The 13,607-nt window shown below is 45.4% G+C and overlaps 4 protein-coding genes across 6 annotated transcripts; 3 read left to right on the forward strand and 1 right to left on the reverse strand.

Annotated features, from left to right (window-relative positions):
- Window positions 1-34: 34 nt before the first annotated feature.
- On the forward strand, window positions 35-3,661 carry LOC136199156 (dehydrogenase/reductase SDR family member 7-like). Of its 3 annotated transcripts, XM_065989305.1 has the most exons (12): window positions 35-271; window positions 531-648; window positions 729-937; window positions 996-1,129; window positions 1,186-1,322; window positions 1,422-1,467; window positions 1,522-1,604; window positions 1,656-2,026; window positions 2,085-2,326; window positions 2,376-2,496; window positions 2,552-3,094; window positions 3,149-3,618. In XM_065989305.1, exons 1-8 carry the CDS (start codon window positions 112-114, stop codon window positions 1,756-1,758), a joined length of 990 nt encoding a protein of 329 aa, XP_065845377.1. In that variant the 5' UTR covers window positions 35-111; the 3' UTR covers window positions 1,759-2,026; window positions 2,085-2,326; window positions 2,376-2,496; window positions 2,552-3,094; window positions 3,149-3,618. The 3 variants fall into 3 exon arrangements, with proteins under 3 accessions (XP_065845377.1, XP_065845378.1, XP_065845376.1); XM_065989306.1 differs by lacking the exons at window positions 2,085-2,326; window positions 2,376-2,496; window positions 2,552-3,094; window positions 3,149-3,618 and having other exon boundaries at window positions 1,522-1,701; XM_065989304.1 differs by lacking the exons at window positions 35-271; window positions 531-648; window positions 729-937; ... (2 more) ...; window positions 1,422-1,467; window positions 1,522-1,604 and having other exon boundaries at window positions 1,625-2,026; window positions 3,149-3,661.
- Window positions 3,662-3,826: 165 nt separating this feature from the next.
- Window positions 3,827-5,705, forward strand: LOC136198858 (uncharacterized). Its single transcript, XM_065988916.1, has 6 exons — window positions 3,827-4,076; window positions 4,137-4,390; window positions 4,443-4,566; window positions 4,621-5,028; window positions 5,086-5,136; window positions 5,194-5,705. Exons 1-6 carry the CDS (start codon window positions 3,851-3,853, stop codon window positions 5,523-5,525), a joined length of 1,395 nt encoding a protein of 464 aa, XP_065844988.1. The 5' UTR covers window positions 3,827-3,850; the 3' UTR covers window positions 5,526-5,705.
- A 578-nt stretch (window positions 5,706-6,283) lies between these two features.
- LOC136198859 (uncharacterized) lies at window positions 6,284-8,089 on the forward strand. Its single transcript, XM_065988917.1, has 5 exons — window positions 6,284-6,536; window positions 6,602-6,864; window positions 6,917-7,043; window positions 7,098-7,511; window positions 7,570-8,089. The coding sequence occupies exons 1-5, from the start codon at window positions 6,311-6,313 to the stop codon at window positions 7,920-7,922; spliced, it is 1,383 nt and encodes a 460-aa protein (XP_065844989.1). The 5' UTR covers window positions 6,284-6,310; the 3' UTR covers window positions 7,923-8,089.
- Window positions 8,000-10,049, reverse strand: LOC136198857 (synaptic vesicle glycoprotein 2C-like). The gene is made up of 8 exons (XM_065988915.1): window positions 9,609-10,049; window positions 9,236-9,512; window positions 9,095-9,181; window positions 8,943-9,044; window positions 8,801-8,889; window positions 8,527-8,741; window positions 8,313-8,475; window positions 8,000-8,262 (listed from the first exon to the last, which is right to left on the reverse strand). The coding sequence occupies exons 1-8, from the start codon at window positions 10,043-10,045 to the stop codon at window positions 8,073-8,075; spliced, it is 1,560 nt and encodes a 519-aa protein (XP_065844987.1). The 5' UTR covers window positions 10,046-10,049; the 3' UTR covers window positions 8,000-8,072.
- Window positions 10,050-13,607: the final 3,558 nt, after the last annotated feature.

The following is a 13,607-nucleotide window of genomic DNA, read 5'->3' on the forward strand; positions in this document are numbered from 1 at the left end:
TTTCAAACCGGTTCGAACTGGCGGTTTCCAGGGTCGTTGCTACGGTGTTTCACGCTATTGGAGCACGTCCTCGCGTCGTTTCGCGTAGAATCGAGCTGCGATCTCGTCAACATGCTCGCATTGCTCGTTCCAACGTTGCTAATAGCACTCCTAGTCTATCTCGGCTGGAAATACGCGATGCTCGACTGCGACCTGACGCTGAGCCTGAAATCACGTCGTAGAGGCCATTTCAAGGATAAAGTTATTTGGATCACAGGAGCATCGTCTGGCAGTAAGCTGGCATTACGCTGAAAAAGCATGCACGAGGCAGTCGATCGCTATTGTTACGAACGTAGAGGAGGTTACGTAGAGGATGTGTAGCAGCTGGAATGAGCTGTTGATACAGTAGCGCAAACATCTGCACGTGCACGTGCCTAGATATATATAGCTCGCCCCTAACAATAGAACGTAAGCCAGCATTCCTTTCAGTCTGAAAATTCGCGTCGAAAATTTTTTTATGCGGCAATAACTTTTTATTCTGTATGTCACAGTCGGTCTTGCGCTCACCGAACTACTTAGTGAAGACGAAGCAAAGCTGATTTTGAGCTCGCGAAGAGAAAGCGAATTGGAGGAGGTGAGGAAAAACGTCACGCTCTTGGACAATGCAAAGTAAGCAGCCTGCACGAGAACATTTTATTTTACGAGTGCTTATTTTCAAGAAATCATTGTTTTTTTTGACTTCATTTTAGAATTCTTCCGCTTGACTTGACTGATCCTAAATCTCTTGCCAATATCGGAGAGAGGGCTTGGTCCCTGTTTGGTCACGTTGACATTTTGATCAACAACGCGGGTATTAGCACGCGAATACTCGCTGAAAACGCCGGGGAAGACGTTCTTCAGCAAGTGATGGACGTCGATTTTTTTGGACCTGTACGTCTCACAAAAGCGATATTACCTCGTTAGTCAATCACAGTGCTCTCATTCAGTAATCGGATCTATCTTGCGTGTTCTTTTAGTCCTGCTCGAAAGAGGAAAGGGGCACATTGTAAACGTTGTGTCTCTGCTTGGGAAATTTGCGATGCCCATGCGCGCGCCTTATTGCGCTGCTAAACACGGTCTAGTTGGATATATGGATGTGCTGAGAGCAGAGGTGAGACTTTATTTCTATAAGAGAGGCTGTCCATAAAGAAATTATTTTTTTTTCAGGTTGCTAGTAGGGGACTTTCTGTGGTTAACCTCATGCCAGGTCCCGTTATAACCAATATCAGTAAAAATGCACTAACTGCTGGGGGAACGCTTCAAGAAACAGACGCATTTATTGCTACAGGAATGCAGCCAGAGAGGTATAGTATATTCTTAATAAGAGCCTTCCCCGTAGACTTTTTATCTGGCACCGTATATAAGTACACCCGTGAATATGCACTCATGGGATTCTGCATTAGGTGTGCTCATCTGATGTTGAATGCCATAGCAAACAATGTCTATGAGGCGAGTCAAAGGAGGGGTTTTCAGTCACGTAATCGTCACTCTGCTGTATTTCAGGCTTGGATTTCGAAGCAATATTTTCTCTCCTATGCCTACTTGTCTCAATACCTTCCCTCTATTCAAAAATTGCTTGCCATTAGGTCAGTTAGAAACTAACACGTTGTCATTATTGATTCTGTAGAATTTTTCAGCCGTGCATCCGCCAGTGCAATAATCCGTGTCGTTTTGAATTCTGAAGCACGTGCATTCTCACACCACCCCCTTCTGCAGACCACCCCTGGGTGGCTCAAATGACGTTAAGGCATGCATTCATTGTAGAGGAACGAGAGAGCGATCATGCTTCGAACGCTTTTGACGTTTCACTTTCTGGTCGTATCTTCCCTTGATGCCGGAAAAGTGATAGTCACCAGAGACACGGCAGGTGACACCTTCACGAATCCCCTGGGCTGCCGTGCGACGAGGTGTCCGTCAACGGCAACGCTGTCGGCGTCGTTATGTACTTGCAAATGTCCTAATCAAGGCACTTGGATGCAAGACACTGGAGATTGCGTACAGAAATCGAGTATACTATACGAGTGGGGTCCCCTTTGCACCGCCCGTGTCTCACCTGAGTCTTCCAGGCTGCTCGTACTCGTTTCGAAGTGATCACATTTTAGCTATGAGCATTCCGTCCGTGAACGTGGACGACAGGCTGACGCCGGTTACAGAGCTTCTTTACAACGGAGCGAATGCACCTATGACCAATGGCGAGTACAAAATTACAACATTCGAGTACCTTAAGGACAATTCGTGGACGAGTCCAAGTCCAAATGAGAAAAACTACTTTTACTTTCAGTCCCAAGGACAGAAGTACTACCTGAACGTAAGGAAAATGCGACGTGAATTATTGATATAATCTTGCGCTGTCCTAGGAGAGAATACAGATAAGAGATATTCCCAATTACACTGGCGCAATAATTAAATTTTTCTTGAAACCCACAAATAATGCACCCGAAGGCTGCTTAGTGATAAAGACTGCAGGCTCAACAACATGTAGGTTAATTAATCAAATAAATAACGTCAAGAAGAATTGGTCTTGTTCTCGTAGACGTTGCACCAACGCCCCAAACCCAAGCAGCTGTGGCGACTACATCTGCATTTACAACGTCAGCTGAAACGACTACAGCCTATACTAGTAGCAGCAGTACGTTCTACTCAGATGGTCCGACATCTCACCAGGCAACACCAAGCGGTGTAGACGTAGATGACAAAGCATCTGATTCTACCAGAAGCGTACCACCAAGTTCCACGTCAGCTGAAACGACTACAGCCTATACTAGTAGCAGCAGTACGTTCTACTCAGATGGTCCGACATCTCACCAGGCGATTGATTCAAGCAATCCAACGACGGAAGAGGAAGACACAGATGACAAAGCAACAGATTCGATTGATTCTACCGGACGCGTACCACCGAGTTCCACAAAGGCAATCAGTGATCTGCCTGCTCTTCCGCCTATCGTACTTGAGCAAATGGGGTCTTCTAATGCTGGTTCTATTGCAGGTGGAACAATAGGAGCCGTATTCGTGGCGGCTTTAGTCATTGTTTTGATTATACTTCTGTGGAGAAAGCGTAGCAGGAAAATTGTTACAGGTACACTCGACCGTTTGCATTACATTTGTCTCTTTGCGTTATTCCTTTTTCTAGTTTCAGAAGCTGTGAGTCTTTCCAACCCTGTCTACTTAGCAAAAGCAAAAGATAACGTTCCTGAAACGGTTGTGTATGAGTGTCCAGATGAAGCAGAGCAGCATCCCGCCAATGACATAATTTACGAGGAAATTGGTCAGGGCCCAAAGGCAGGTGGCAGTTCACTGCCATCCAATAGCGCCTACGAAGAGCCAGTCAAAGTTTTCAACAAAGACCCATATGAGGAACCAGTCGACAATGGAAAGAATGTGGAATACGAGGAGCCATCATCGAAAAAATCCACTGACTACACCAACGTGGTGTGAAGAAACCAAGGTGTTCTTTGTCATTAGAGCAAAACTAAACCTACCACAACGTTAGCAACGTCTTCACTCTTTATTTAGACCACAAACCAGTAGATTTTTATGTATAATGGCTAGTATTAATTAGTCTTCCTGCTGAACGTCCAAATCAATGTCGTCACATAATTACGCGATTCTGCTGTATTCCAGGCTTGGATTTCAAAGCAGTACTTTCTCTCCTACGCCTATTTGTCTCAGTACCTTCCCGCTATTCAGAAGTTGCTTGCTATTAGATCAGCTAGAAACTAAGATATCTTCGTTGTAGAAATTTGTAGTCATTTATGCACCCAAGAAAGGTGTGGCCTCCCCGTTATCTCCAATGACGTAAAGCCTTAAGAGGCATGTGCCTTGTTGAGCGATCATGTTTCGAACGCCTTTGTTGCTTTGCTTTCTCGTCGTTTCTTCTCTCGATGGCGGTATCGTGATCACCAGAGAAGGCACAGTAGGTGACACCTTCACGAATCCCCTTGGCTGCGCTGCGAAGTGTCCGTCAACGTCAACGGCCGCAACAACGCTGTCGTGCACCTGCAAATGTCCTAATAAAAACACTTGGATGCAAGACACTGAAGACTGTGTTCAGGAATCGAGTACAGGCCTATAGACTATCTGAGTGGGGTCCCCTCTCCTCTAACTCCTGAGTCTTTCAGGCTGCCCGTATTCGTTTCGCAGCGATCGCATTCTAGCCGTGACTATTCCGTCCAGGAAAGTAGACGACAAACTCGCACCGGGTCAAGGGCTTCTTTACCAAGGAGCGAAGGCACCCAAGACCACCGGAGGATATCTGATTACAAAATTTGAGTACCTCAAGGGCAACTCGTGGACTAATCCAAGTCAGAAAGAGCAAAACTACTTTTATTTTCAGTCCCAAGGACAGTCCCAAGGACAGAAGTACATTCTGTGGGTGAGCGAAGGAATGTGAATTTTTTTTCTATTGATGCAATCTTGCACTGCAGGAGAGGATACAGCTACAAGACATCTCCAGTTACGCTGGCGCAATAATTAGGTTCACCTTGAGGCCAACAGATAACGTGGCACCAGAAGGCTGCTTAGAGATAAAGATTGCTGGCTCATTAACATGTAGGTTAAATCACTAGATAAATGGCTATACAGCAGAAGAATGTTATGATGTAGATATTGCACCAACGCTGGAGACTCGAGTTCCTGCAGTGACTACGTCTACGTCATCCATTGAAAAGACTACGAGCTATAGCAGCAGTACGTTCTACTCAGACGGTCCAACATCTCAAGAGGAGATGATTTCGAACGATCCTACGACGGGATACGAAGACGTGACACCAAGCGGCGTAGACGTAGACGATGAAACAACTGATTCAACCGGAAACGAGCCTCCAAGTTCCACAAAGACAATTAGTAGTGATCTGCCCACTCTTCCTCCCATCGTACTAGAGCAAAAGGATTCTTCTGATAGCAGTGCCGGTGCTATTGCAGGTGGCATAATAGGAGGCATCTTCATAGCGGCTTTGGTCGTTGCCTTGATTGTATTTCTGTGGAGAAGGCGTAGTGGCAAATTCGTTACAGGTACATCTGACATTTTCATTGCGTTTGCCTCTGTGTTATCCTTTTTTCCGGGTTCAGAATCGGACACTGTAAATCTTCCCAACCCTGTCTACTCAGGAAAAGTTGCAGGTACGCATGGCGTTTGCATTACGTTTGCTTCTGCGTTATCTTTCTTCCGGGGTTCAGGATCAGAGGCTGTAAATCTTCACAACCCTGCCTACTCAGGAAAAGTCAAAGGTGAAGCTCCTGAAACGGCTGTGTATGAGCGTCCAGATGAAACAGGGCAGCGTCGCGCTGATGACGTAATTTACGAGGAGATCAGTCAGGGCCCCCCAAAGGCAAATGGATGTTCATCCAACGGCGCCTGCAAAGAGCCAGTCCAAGTTCCCAATGAAGAAGGCCCTTACGAAGAACCAGTCAAAGTTCCCAAAGAAGAAGGCCCATGTGAAGAGCCAGTCAAAGTTCTCGATGAAGGCCCATATGAAGAACCGGTCAGCAATGCAAAGAATGCGGAGTAAGAGAAGCAATCGTCGGAATAGTCTACTGACTACACCAACGTGGTATGAAGACGCCAAGGCGTTCTTTGTCATTAGAGCAAAACTAGACCTACTGTAGCAACATATCTACTCTTTATTTAGACCACAAACCGTTAGATTATTATGTATAATGGCTAGTATTAAGTATTAGTCTTCATGCTCCGCGGCTGAGTTTTTCCGCAGACCCAAGCACGACACAACAGCGCCAACGAGTAGAAGAGCGGCCGATATGAAAAGAGGAATGATCATGTGAGTACCAGACAAGGCTCCGAACGTCAAATTTCCAGCCAACGCTCCTATCCTTCCCACGCCTTCTTGCATACCAACAGCGCTCGACCTTGAGCAAAAGAAAATGAGAAAATTTAAAAAAGTTGAGATTTAGTTGTACCTCGAGGGAAGACCTAAGCCAAGGCGGCTGAAATAATTTACGCAGCTGCTTACCCATCTTAGAAATAATGAATCAGTAAATGGATTTGATAATCGTAGAGACACAGGTTTCTTGAAAGTGACGCAATTTTGCAGTGCTGTACTACTCTGCTGTACGTATTCCAGGCTTGGAGCAGTACTTTCTCTCCTACGCCTATTTGAAACTAAGGTTGTGTTTGTAGCCGTGCCTCCGCCAGTGCACTAATTTATGCACCCAAGAAAGCCCCAGAGTCATCACAGATCCGTGTTTCTATATATATATGGTATACGGCTCTGAGTCAGTTCCAATGACGTAAAAGGCATACATTGTTCCAGTAGGACTCTGGCATTGTTGAGCGATCATGTTTCGAACGCCTTTGTTGCTTTGCTTTCTCGTCGTTTCTTCTCTCGATGGCGGTATCGTGATCACCAGAGAAGGCACAGCAGGTGACACCTTCACGAATCCCCTTGGCTGCGCTGCGAAGTGTCCGTCAACGGCAACGGCCGCAACAACGCTGTCGTGCACATGCAAATGTCCTAATAAAAACACTTGGATGCAAGACACTGAAGACTGTGTTCAGGAATCGAGTATGCCTATAGACTATCTGAGTGGCCGGCCGGGGTCCCCTCTCCTCTAACTCTGAGTCTTTCAGGCTGCCTGTATTCGTTTCGCAGCAATCGCATTCTAGCCGTGGCTATTCCGTCCAGGAGAGTAGACGACAAACTCCTTCCGGGTCAAGGGCTTCTTTACAAAGGAGCGAATGCACCCAACACCGGAGGATATCTGATTACAAAATTTGAGTACCTCAAGGGCAACTCGTGGACTAATTCAAGTCAGAAAGAGCAAAACTACTTTTATTTTCAGTCCCAAGGACGGTCCCGAGGACGGTCCCGAGGACAGAAGTACATTCTGTGGGTGAGCGAAGGAATGTGAATTTTTTTTCTATTGATGCAATCTTGCACTGCAGGAGAGGATACAGCTACAAGACATCTCCAGTTACGCTGGCGCAATAATTAGGTTCACCGTGAAACCAACAGATAATAACGTGGCACAAGAAAGCTGCTTAGAGATAAAGATTGCTGGCTCATTAACATGTAGGTTAAATCACTAGATAAATGGCTATAAAGCAGAAGAATTTTATGACGTAGATGTTGCACCAACACTGGAGACTCGAGTTCCTGCAGTGACTACGTCTACGTCATCCGTTGAAAAGACTACGAGCTATAGCAGCAGTACGTTCTACTCAGACGGTCCAACATCTCAAGAGGAGATGATTTCGAACGATCCTACGACGGAATACGAAGACGTGACACCAAGCGGCGTAGACGTAGACGATGAAACAACTGATTCAACCGGAAACGAGCCTCCAAGTTCCACAAAGACAATTAGTAGTGATCTGCCCACTCTTCCTCCCACCGTACTTGAGCAAAAGGATTCTTCTGATGGTAGAACTGGTGCTATTGCAGGTGGAACAATAGGAGGCATCTTCATAGCGGCTTTTGTCGTTGCCTTGATTGTATTTCTGTGGAGAAGGCGTAGTGGCGAATTCGTTACAGTTACAGGTACATCTGACATTTTCATTGCGTTTGCCTCTGTGTTATCCTTTTTTTCCGGGTTCAGAATCAGAGGCTGTAAATCTTCACAACCCTGCCTACTCAGGAAAAGTCAAAGGTAAAGCTCCTGAAACGGTTGTGTATCATTGTCCAGATGAAACAGAGCAGCGTCGCGCTGATGACGTAATTTACGAAGAGATCAGTCAGGGCCCCCCAAAGGCAAATGGATGTTCATCCAACGGCGCCTGCAAAGAGCCAGTCCAAGTTCCCAATGAAGAAGGCCCTTACGAAGAGCCAGTCAAAGTTCCCAAAGAAGAAGGCCCATGTGAAGAGCCAGTCAAAGTTCTCGATGAAGGCCCATATGAAGAACCGGTCAGCAATGCAAAGAATGCGGAGTACGAGAAGCTATCGTCGGAATAATCTACTGACTACACCAACGTGGTATGAAGACGCCAAGGCGTTCTTTGTCATTAGAGCAGAAGCAGACCTATCACAACTGTAGCAACATATCTACTCTTTATTTAGACCACAAACCGTTAGATTATTATGTATAATGGCCAGTATTAAGTATTAGTCTTCATGCTCCGCGGCTGAGTTTTTCCGCAGACCCAAGAACGACACAACAGCGCCAACGAGTAGAAGAGCGGCCGATATAAAAAGAGGAATAATCATGTGAGTGCCAGACAAGGCTCCGAACGTCAAATTTCCAGCCAACGCTCCTATCCTTCCCACGCCTTCTTGCATACCAACAGCGCTCGATCTTCAATAGAAAAAATAGAGAAAATTCAAAACGTCGAGACATAGTCGTACCTCAGAAGTGTCGGAAAAAGCTCGACGCTGAGGACGTCAATAGCCGACCAACCCCCGTTGCTTACCGAGCCAATCAGGCACGACGTAAGCAAGGGACCGTATGCCTTGGTCGACATCAACGTAAAGGTAATTACAAAAGCGGCAGTCAGAAACAGAGAAATAACTAAGATGAGTCAAAAATAAAATAATTGTTTTTTCCCTAGTGTAATTATACCCAGAAGCATTTTGCTGCCTATTTTTGCTATAATCCATATAGAAAAGATTTGAGCCGGCACGGTTGCCGTTCGAGATACGAACGCCTGAAAGTAAATATTGTCCAATATTGTTGAAGCGTTTGAGCAATTTGCGCCGGGAATCGTGCAGCTCGGCTCGTTTCGCTTCTTGATAAGATAAAAATATTCAGGCATCCACATAGTAAAACCGTAGTAGCTACGAGAGTAGGGAGGAGACGTTGCCTTTATTAGTTCGCGCGCATTTTTCTACATTACCCAAAGGTAAACGTGAACGAGACGATGTTAAGAACGAGGGAAGACCGAAGCCAAGGCGGCCGAAATAATTCACGTAGCTGCTTACCCATCTTAGAAATAATGAATCAGTAAATGGGTTTGATATTCATATAGACAATTGTACCAGCAAAAAGGTATCTCCAAAGTGACGCAATTTTGCAGCGAAATTCGAGGGCGAAGCACTTTTTACCGCCGTAGCTTGAACGTCCAAATCAATGTCGTCACTCTATGACAACCTTTTAGACTAGGAGTTACATAACGTATACAATTTCTCACGTGTTTAGCAAAGAGTTCCATAAAGCCATGCGTATTGACTCTTTTAACGAGCGAAAGAATTCGCTTTGTCTCGTCGATTTGTCCTCTCTAAAAAAATTGATTTACTAACTGTCGTACTGCAAGCCACTTTCGTATGCGTACTTCAAATAAAAGCCTAGGACTCCTTGGTATGAACCAGACGGGTACAGAGAAGGCAAAAGCCACAAACGAGCATATAACTATATATATGCGCCAGCTTGCAACGTCCGAGCCAAAGGCTTTGTAGTGATCGTTTGGAATTGTTAGCCAAGCTAATCCTGCTGCAACTAAAGCTCCAACTAGCCAAGAGAGAGACAGAGCTGCGATCCAAGGGGGACGACGTTCTTCCGCGAGAAAATCGCCCAAGTAGGCAAAGATGATTGCCATTGAGCCGCCCACGCTAAAAAAAGGAGTAATAGTTTATTGAGTAAATGTAAACGCCTTGACACTACCGGTCGACCAATCAGCGAGCTATAGAATCGGTCATGTGACTCACCCAGCTCCGAGAAAAAAGCGAAAGGCTATCATCCACTCTCCCGAAGGCGCCAGCGCCGTCAGAAAGCAAAAGGCGATGCCCAACGACAGCGAAAGAATTGTTATGTGCTTTCGCGACGTCGCATCGGCCATCGTTCCCCAGAAAAGATCTCCAATGAGGAGGCCAGCGAATGCGATTCCCGTGAGGAGACCCTTTTGGTAGCCGGTCAGCCCAAAGCTTTCTTGGTCCGTCAAAGACGGAATGACGTAGGCAATGTACGAGACGACGATCGCGTTCGCCGCGTTCGCCGATCCGCACGCGAGTAGGAGAAACACTTGCAGTCTGCCGTGGCCAGCTTGGCGTAGAGCATCGTCAAACGTCGCTTGGCTTTCTCTTTCGTCGCTCGGAACGAGCAGACCCGATTCTTCGTCTCCTGATTCTGTTTTGCAAACTTCCATCGTTGTCACGTGACGCCTGTGCAAATGCAAGAGTGCCATTTGAGACAATGGTCCTTTTTAGTAGTTGCTGTCTATACTACTACCACCAAACATGTGACGTGAGACAAAACGAGAAAACAAAGCAAAAGAAAAGAAAAGAATGCTTCTTGTCATTCAACTGAGATGACGACGTTGTAATAGGCCCCAGAGTGATAGGATGCGTCAACTGAATTAATTTCGATTTCAATTTGATGCTCTCCAGGTTCTAGTGATAGGCTAACGGGAGATGTTTGTTCCGAAGTAGGACGTCCCATTGCACAACCTTGAGAATTGTTAACTGATTCCGCTAGTATAGCTATTTGGTTGTTAACTTTGACAGTCAACTTTTCAAAACTGCTTGATTGGTGTTCAACGAGTCCAGTCCAAGATATGCCCAGTTTTGACGATTTTGTAAGACTTATCTGTCCGCGGGCCGTACCAGTTTGAATATTATCGTTTTGTCCGCCACAGTTTAGAGAATTTTCAAAGTGAAACGACAAATCCGTGCCCGTTGCGTCGACTGACCAAGGACTATTTGGAACACTTTCAGGATCGCTATACTGCCTATTGTTATGTCCTGTCATTCCAGAATCGGTAAACTCCCACGTGGCAAACTTCTCTGAATAGTCTAATAAACAAAATGAACGTTGAATGAAATAAATGCATGCTGTGCAATTATGCACCTGTTATGACGGTCAATTCAATGCGCGCAATCACTGTAGTTGGCTCGCAGCACACAGGCTGAACGTCGTCTTCTAAAGTGACGTCGACTTCGAGTGAATAGGTAGTCTGGTCTAAAACTCTTCCCGTTCTTATCAGTTCCTCCGCTTCTGTGTCTATAAAAAAGTAGCCTGAAGGTTCTTCTAGTGCTAGTTTGTAGTTTCTCTCTGCATAATCAAACCGCTGTCTAATGCACGAAGGAGAAGCAAACTTGACAGCAGATGCTAAATTAACGACGGCTGGGTTCGACTGAGCAGAAATTGTTTTTCTTATGGTCAATGAACCACTGGATTGACCGTTCACACAAGAGCAATCACACATTAGAGTCACCACCTTACAGCTTGTAGATGGAGCAGCAGTTGATGTCGACCAATCACTTGTTCCCGGACAGACTGCAGCATTTTCACCTCCTCTTATCTGCCGAGGTCTAGGGTAGAAGCTCTTATCGCCTCCGAAAGATTTAATTTGTGCAAGTCCGTTTCGTTTGAAGTTGAAACATATTCGACCCTGGCTGTTCGTTTTTCCGCTGACGGAGTACAAAAAGCTTCTAGGAAGGCCTGAAAGGTGAACAGTCACATCGGACACTGGCTCCTCGTTCTGGTATTTAGCAATGACTTGTACGCAAGATTTATCTGTCCATGGTGCATCTGCATTCCACCACGTGAAGTGCGACGCATTGTAAACCCACTTCTTTAGGCCCTCTTCGTTTTCCTCGACAATTCCGTACCCTTCTTGAATCCATACGCCACTCTCTTCGTCAAAATACCAGGCCGGTATTGTTTCGCCTGCGGAAACGTTTAGTTCAGGGTTGAGCGGAATCGTTAGCTCTACTGGTGATAGAAGTTTGACGTCTTCCTTTGTTTGTGAGTTCCTTATTGACACTTCCGCCAATCCGTAGCTGTTGAGATTTACTCTATCGCCACCTTGCTCGCTACTGTTGTCAATTGCAATTAGCTGCGGAACTCCAGCAAGCGAAACAGCTGGATCTACGCCTGTCAATGTAATTTCTATTTCAGCACCATCTGAAGTATTTAGAGAGCCGGAGGGAATAGATATCATAACATCAGCGGAATGGTTCTGAGTAGAATTTCCTTCAAATTGGTTTGTATTGGCGTGTATGATTGTCCTGTTTTGTTCCATGTTGTATCGGAATTTCACTGCTTTTGCCTTTTTTCTGAGATAGATGATCACGTTGGAGCCTGTAAAGAAAAGAGGTACCGTAGATTGGTCGAGAGTAGTCTCAGTCATGTACCATTTTCTATGGACGATTTATAAAGCAAAGACGACGGTAGATATTCCTCTGCTGATGCTGCAATAACAATGCTACTATTATATGGATAGGTGACGTTAACCGTTTCGAAAAACGATCCTTTGTAGTAATTGCTTGTTCCATTCTCAGTGACAAGATGAACGCGAATAGTTGAATTGGCAATTAATTCGTCCGTTTGAGCATCAGCAACTTGGATTGACACATAATCTTCTACCACTAGAGAAAGAAAGAATAAAGATTATCCTATGTGTAGCATGCAGACTCAGAAGTTACTTTGTCTGCGGCAAATAATTCCGTCTCCCTGAAGATCCTTTGGGCATTCTCCACAGGCATAACTATCCCCTTTCTCATGGCAATCAACCCCAGGAAAGCAAGGAGACAAGGCGCATCCTCTTTCTATAGGTAGAACTTCCCTTTCAGGGAAATGCATGCGCCGAGGTTTGCCTCACCTTTATCGCATTGCTGTCCAGTGAAACCTTCTCTACAAAGGCAGCAAAAGTTTATTGCATTTGAGCTCACGAGGCAGTCTTCGGAATCACTACTTAAGCATGTTCCATTGTTATAGCAAGGATTTGGCAAGCAGGGATCTAGAGTGATAGAATCTAGTTTCAGATCGGTGGCCACACGGTAAAAATACTTATGCATTGTGGAGTAGATCCACTCCATTGACCATTGCTTTGGCATACGCGCATAGAAGAACCCTCAAGAACTAGACCGTCGTGACAATGGTAAGTTCCTGTAGATCGGAACACTGTTTCTTGTCCAATCAAGTCCGCATTCTTGATTTCCGGTAACGGCTCGCAGGTAATTTCTGCAATGAAGTCATAATCAGAGATAATCAGGGAGACTATGTTAGGTACGTTTGCAAATTGGTGTTTCTCCAGTCCATTCTCTGTTTTCTCCGCATTTTCTGATTGCAGTGCCCTCCAACACGTAGCCGTCCTTGCAGACAATGCTGTATGTGGCACCTATATCTAAGCTTCCATTAGCTGATACGATGCCGTTTTCGACCGCAGGGTAAACTGAGCACAATGACTTAAATCCTAAGACAACTTAGGAGAAACTGTTATAAAGAGGTAAATGGAGCCGCACCGTCAAGTCCAAGGCTATTTAGAAATGCTGCTAAACTAGTCACATTGCTTTCTTGAAAGAATTCTTTCTCGAGTCTCTGTCCGCATAGCTTATCAATGTATCTGTACAGGACAATGAAAGCTTTGTGAAACTCTTCTCTTGACCACTGGCCGTCTTTTGGGTTTTTGTCGCTAAAAGAGAAAAACCATCTTGCGGACCCTATATCTGAAGCCTTTGAGTCGCTAGTTCCACTGAGAAATATTTCATGGAGACGAGAAAACCAACGAATAGAGCGCATGAGAAATGCAGAGTATATTGTATCATCGCAGACGTCTTGACTAGCTGGAGCTACGAAAAAACGTCATGATGAATAAAGAAAATTTTCGCCGCGCAACTGCTCTGGTACCTCCTCCCTCAGCAAACTTGGCGAGGCAGCCAGCAATGAGGCAAACATATAGCCAGCCTACCACGAACATTGGTACG

The sequence above is a fragment of the Oscarella lobularis genome, chromosome 20 (assembly GCF_947507565.1).
Source record: "Oscarella lobularis chromosome 20, ooOscLobu1.1, whole genome shotgun sequence".
In the NCBI taxonomy this organism is placed as follows: Eukaryota; Metazoa; Porifera; class Homoscleromorpha; order Homosclerophorida; family Oscarellidae; genus Oscarella; species Oscarella lobularis.

Excerpts from the sequence above, each read along its gene's own strand:
- LOC136199156 (XM_065989304.1), top strand. The coding sequence starts at position 1,801 with ATGCTTCGAACGCTTTTGACGTTTCACTTTCTGGTCGTATCTTCCCTT. Across the intron at positions 2,327-2,375 it reads GACAGAAGTACTACCTGAAC|GAGAGAATACAGATAAGAGA; the intron begins GTAAGGAAAATG and ends GCGCTGTCCTAG. Across the intron at positions 2,497-2,551 it reads GACTGCAGGCTCAACAACAT|ACGTTGCACCAACGCCCCAA; the intron begins GTAGGTTAATTA and ends TTGTTCTCGTAG.
- LOC136198857 (XM_065988915.1), bottom strand. The coding sequence starts at position 10,045 with ATGGAAGTTTGCAAAACAGAATCAGGAGACGAAGAATCGGGTCTGCTC. Across the intron at positions 9,182-9,235 it reads GTCCTAGGCTTTTATTTGAA|AGAGGACAAATCGACGAGAC; the intron begins GTACGCATACGA and ends CAATTTTTTTAG. Across the intron at positions 9,045-9,094 it reads TGGAACTCTTTGCTAAACAC|AGTGACGACATTGATTTGGA; the intron begins GTGAGAAATTGT and ends AGGTTGTCATAG.
- LOC136198859 (XM_065988917.1), top strand. The coding sequence starts at position 6,311 with ATGTTTCGAACGCCTTTGTTGCTTTGCTTTCTCGTCGTTTCTTCTCTC. Across the intron at positions 6,537-6,601 it reads AGACTGTGTTCAGGAATCGA|GCTGCCTGTATTCGTTTCGC; the intron begins GTATGCCTATAG and ends TGAGTCTTTCAG. Across the intron at positions 7,512-7,569 it reads CGAATTCGTTACAGTTACAG|AATCAGAGGCTGTAAATCTT; the intron begins GTACATCTGACA and ends TTCCGGGTTCAG.
- LOC136198858 (XM_065988916.1), top strand. The coding sequence starts at position 3,851 with ATGTTTCGAACGCCTTTGTTGCTTTGCTTTCTCGTCGTTTCTTCTCTC. Across the intron at positions 4,077-4,136 it reads AGACTGTGTTCAGGAATCGA|GCTGCCCGTATTCGTTTCGC; the intron begins GTACAGGCCTAT and ends TGAGTCTTTCAG. Across the intron at positions 4,567-4,620 it reads GATTGCTGGCTCATTAACAT|ATATTGCACCAACGCTGGAG; the intron begins GTAGGTTAAATC and ends GTTATGATGTAG.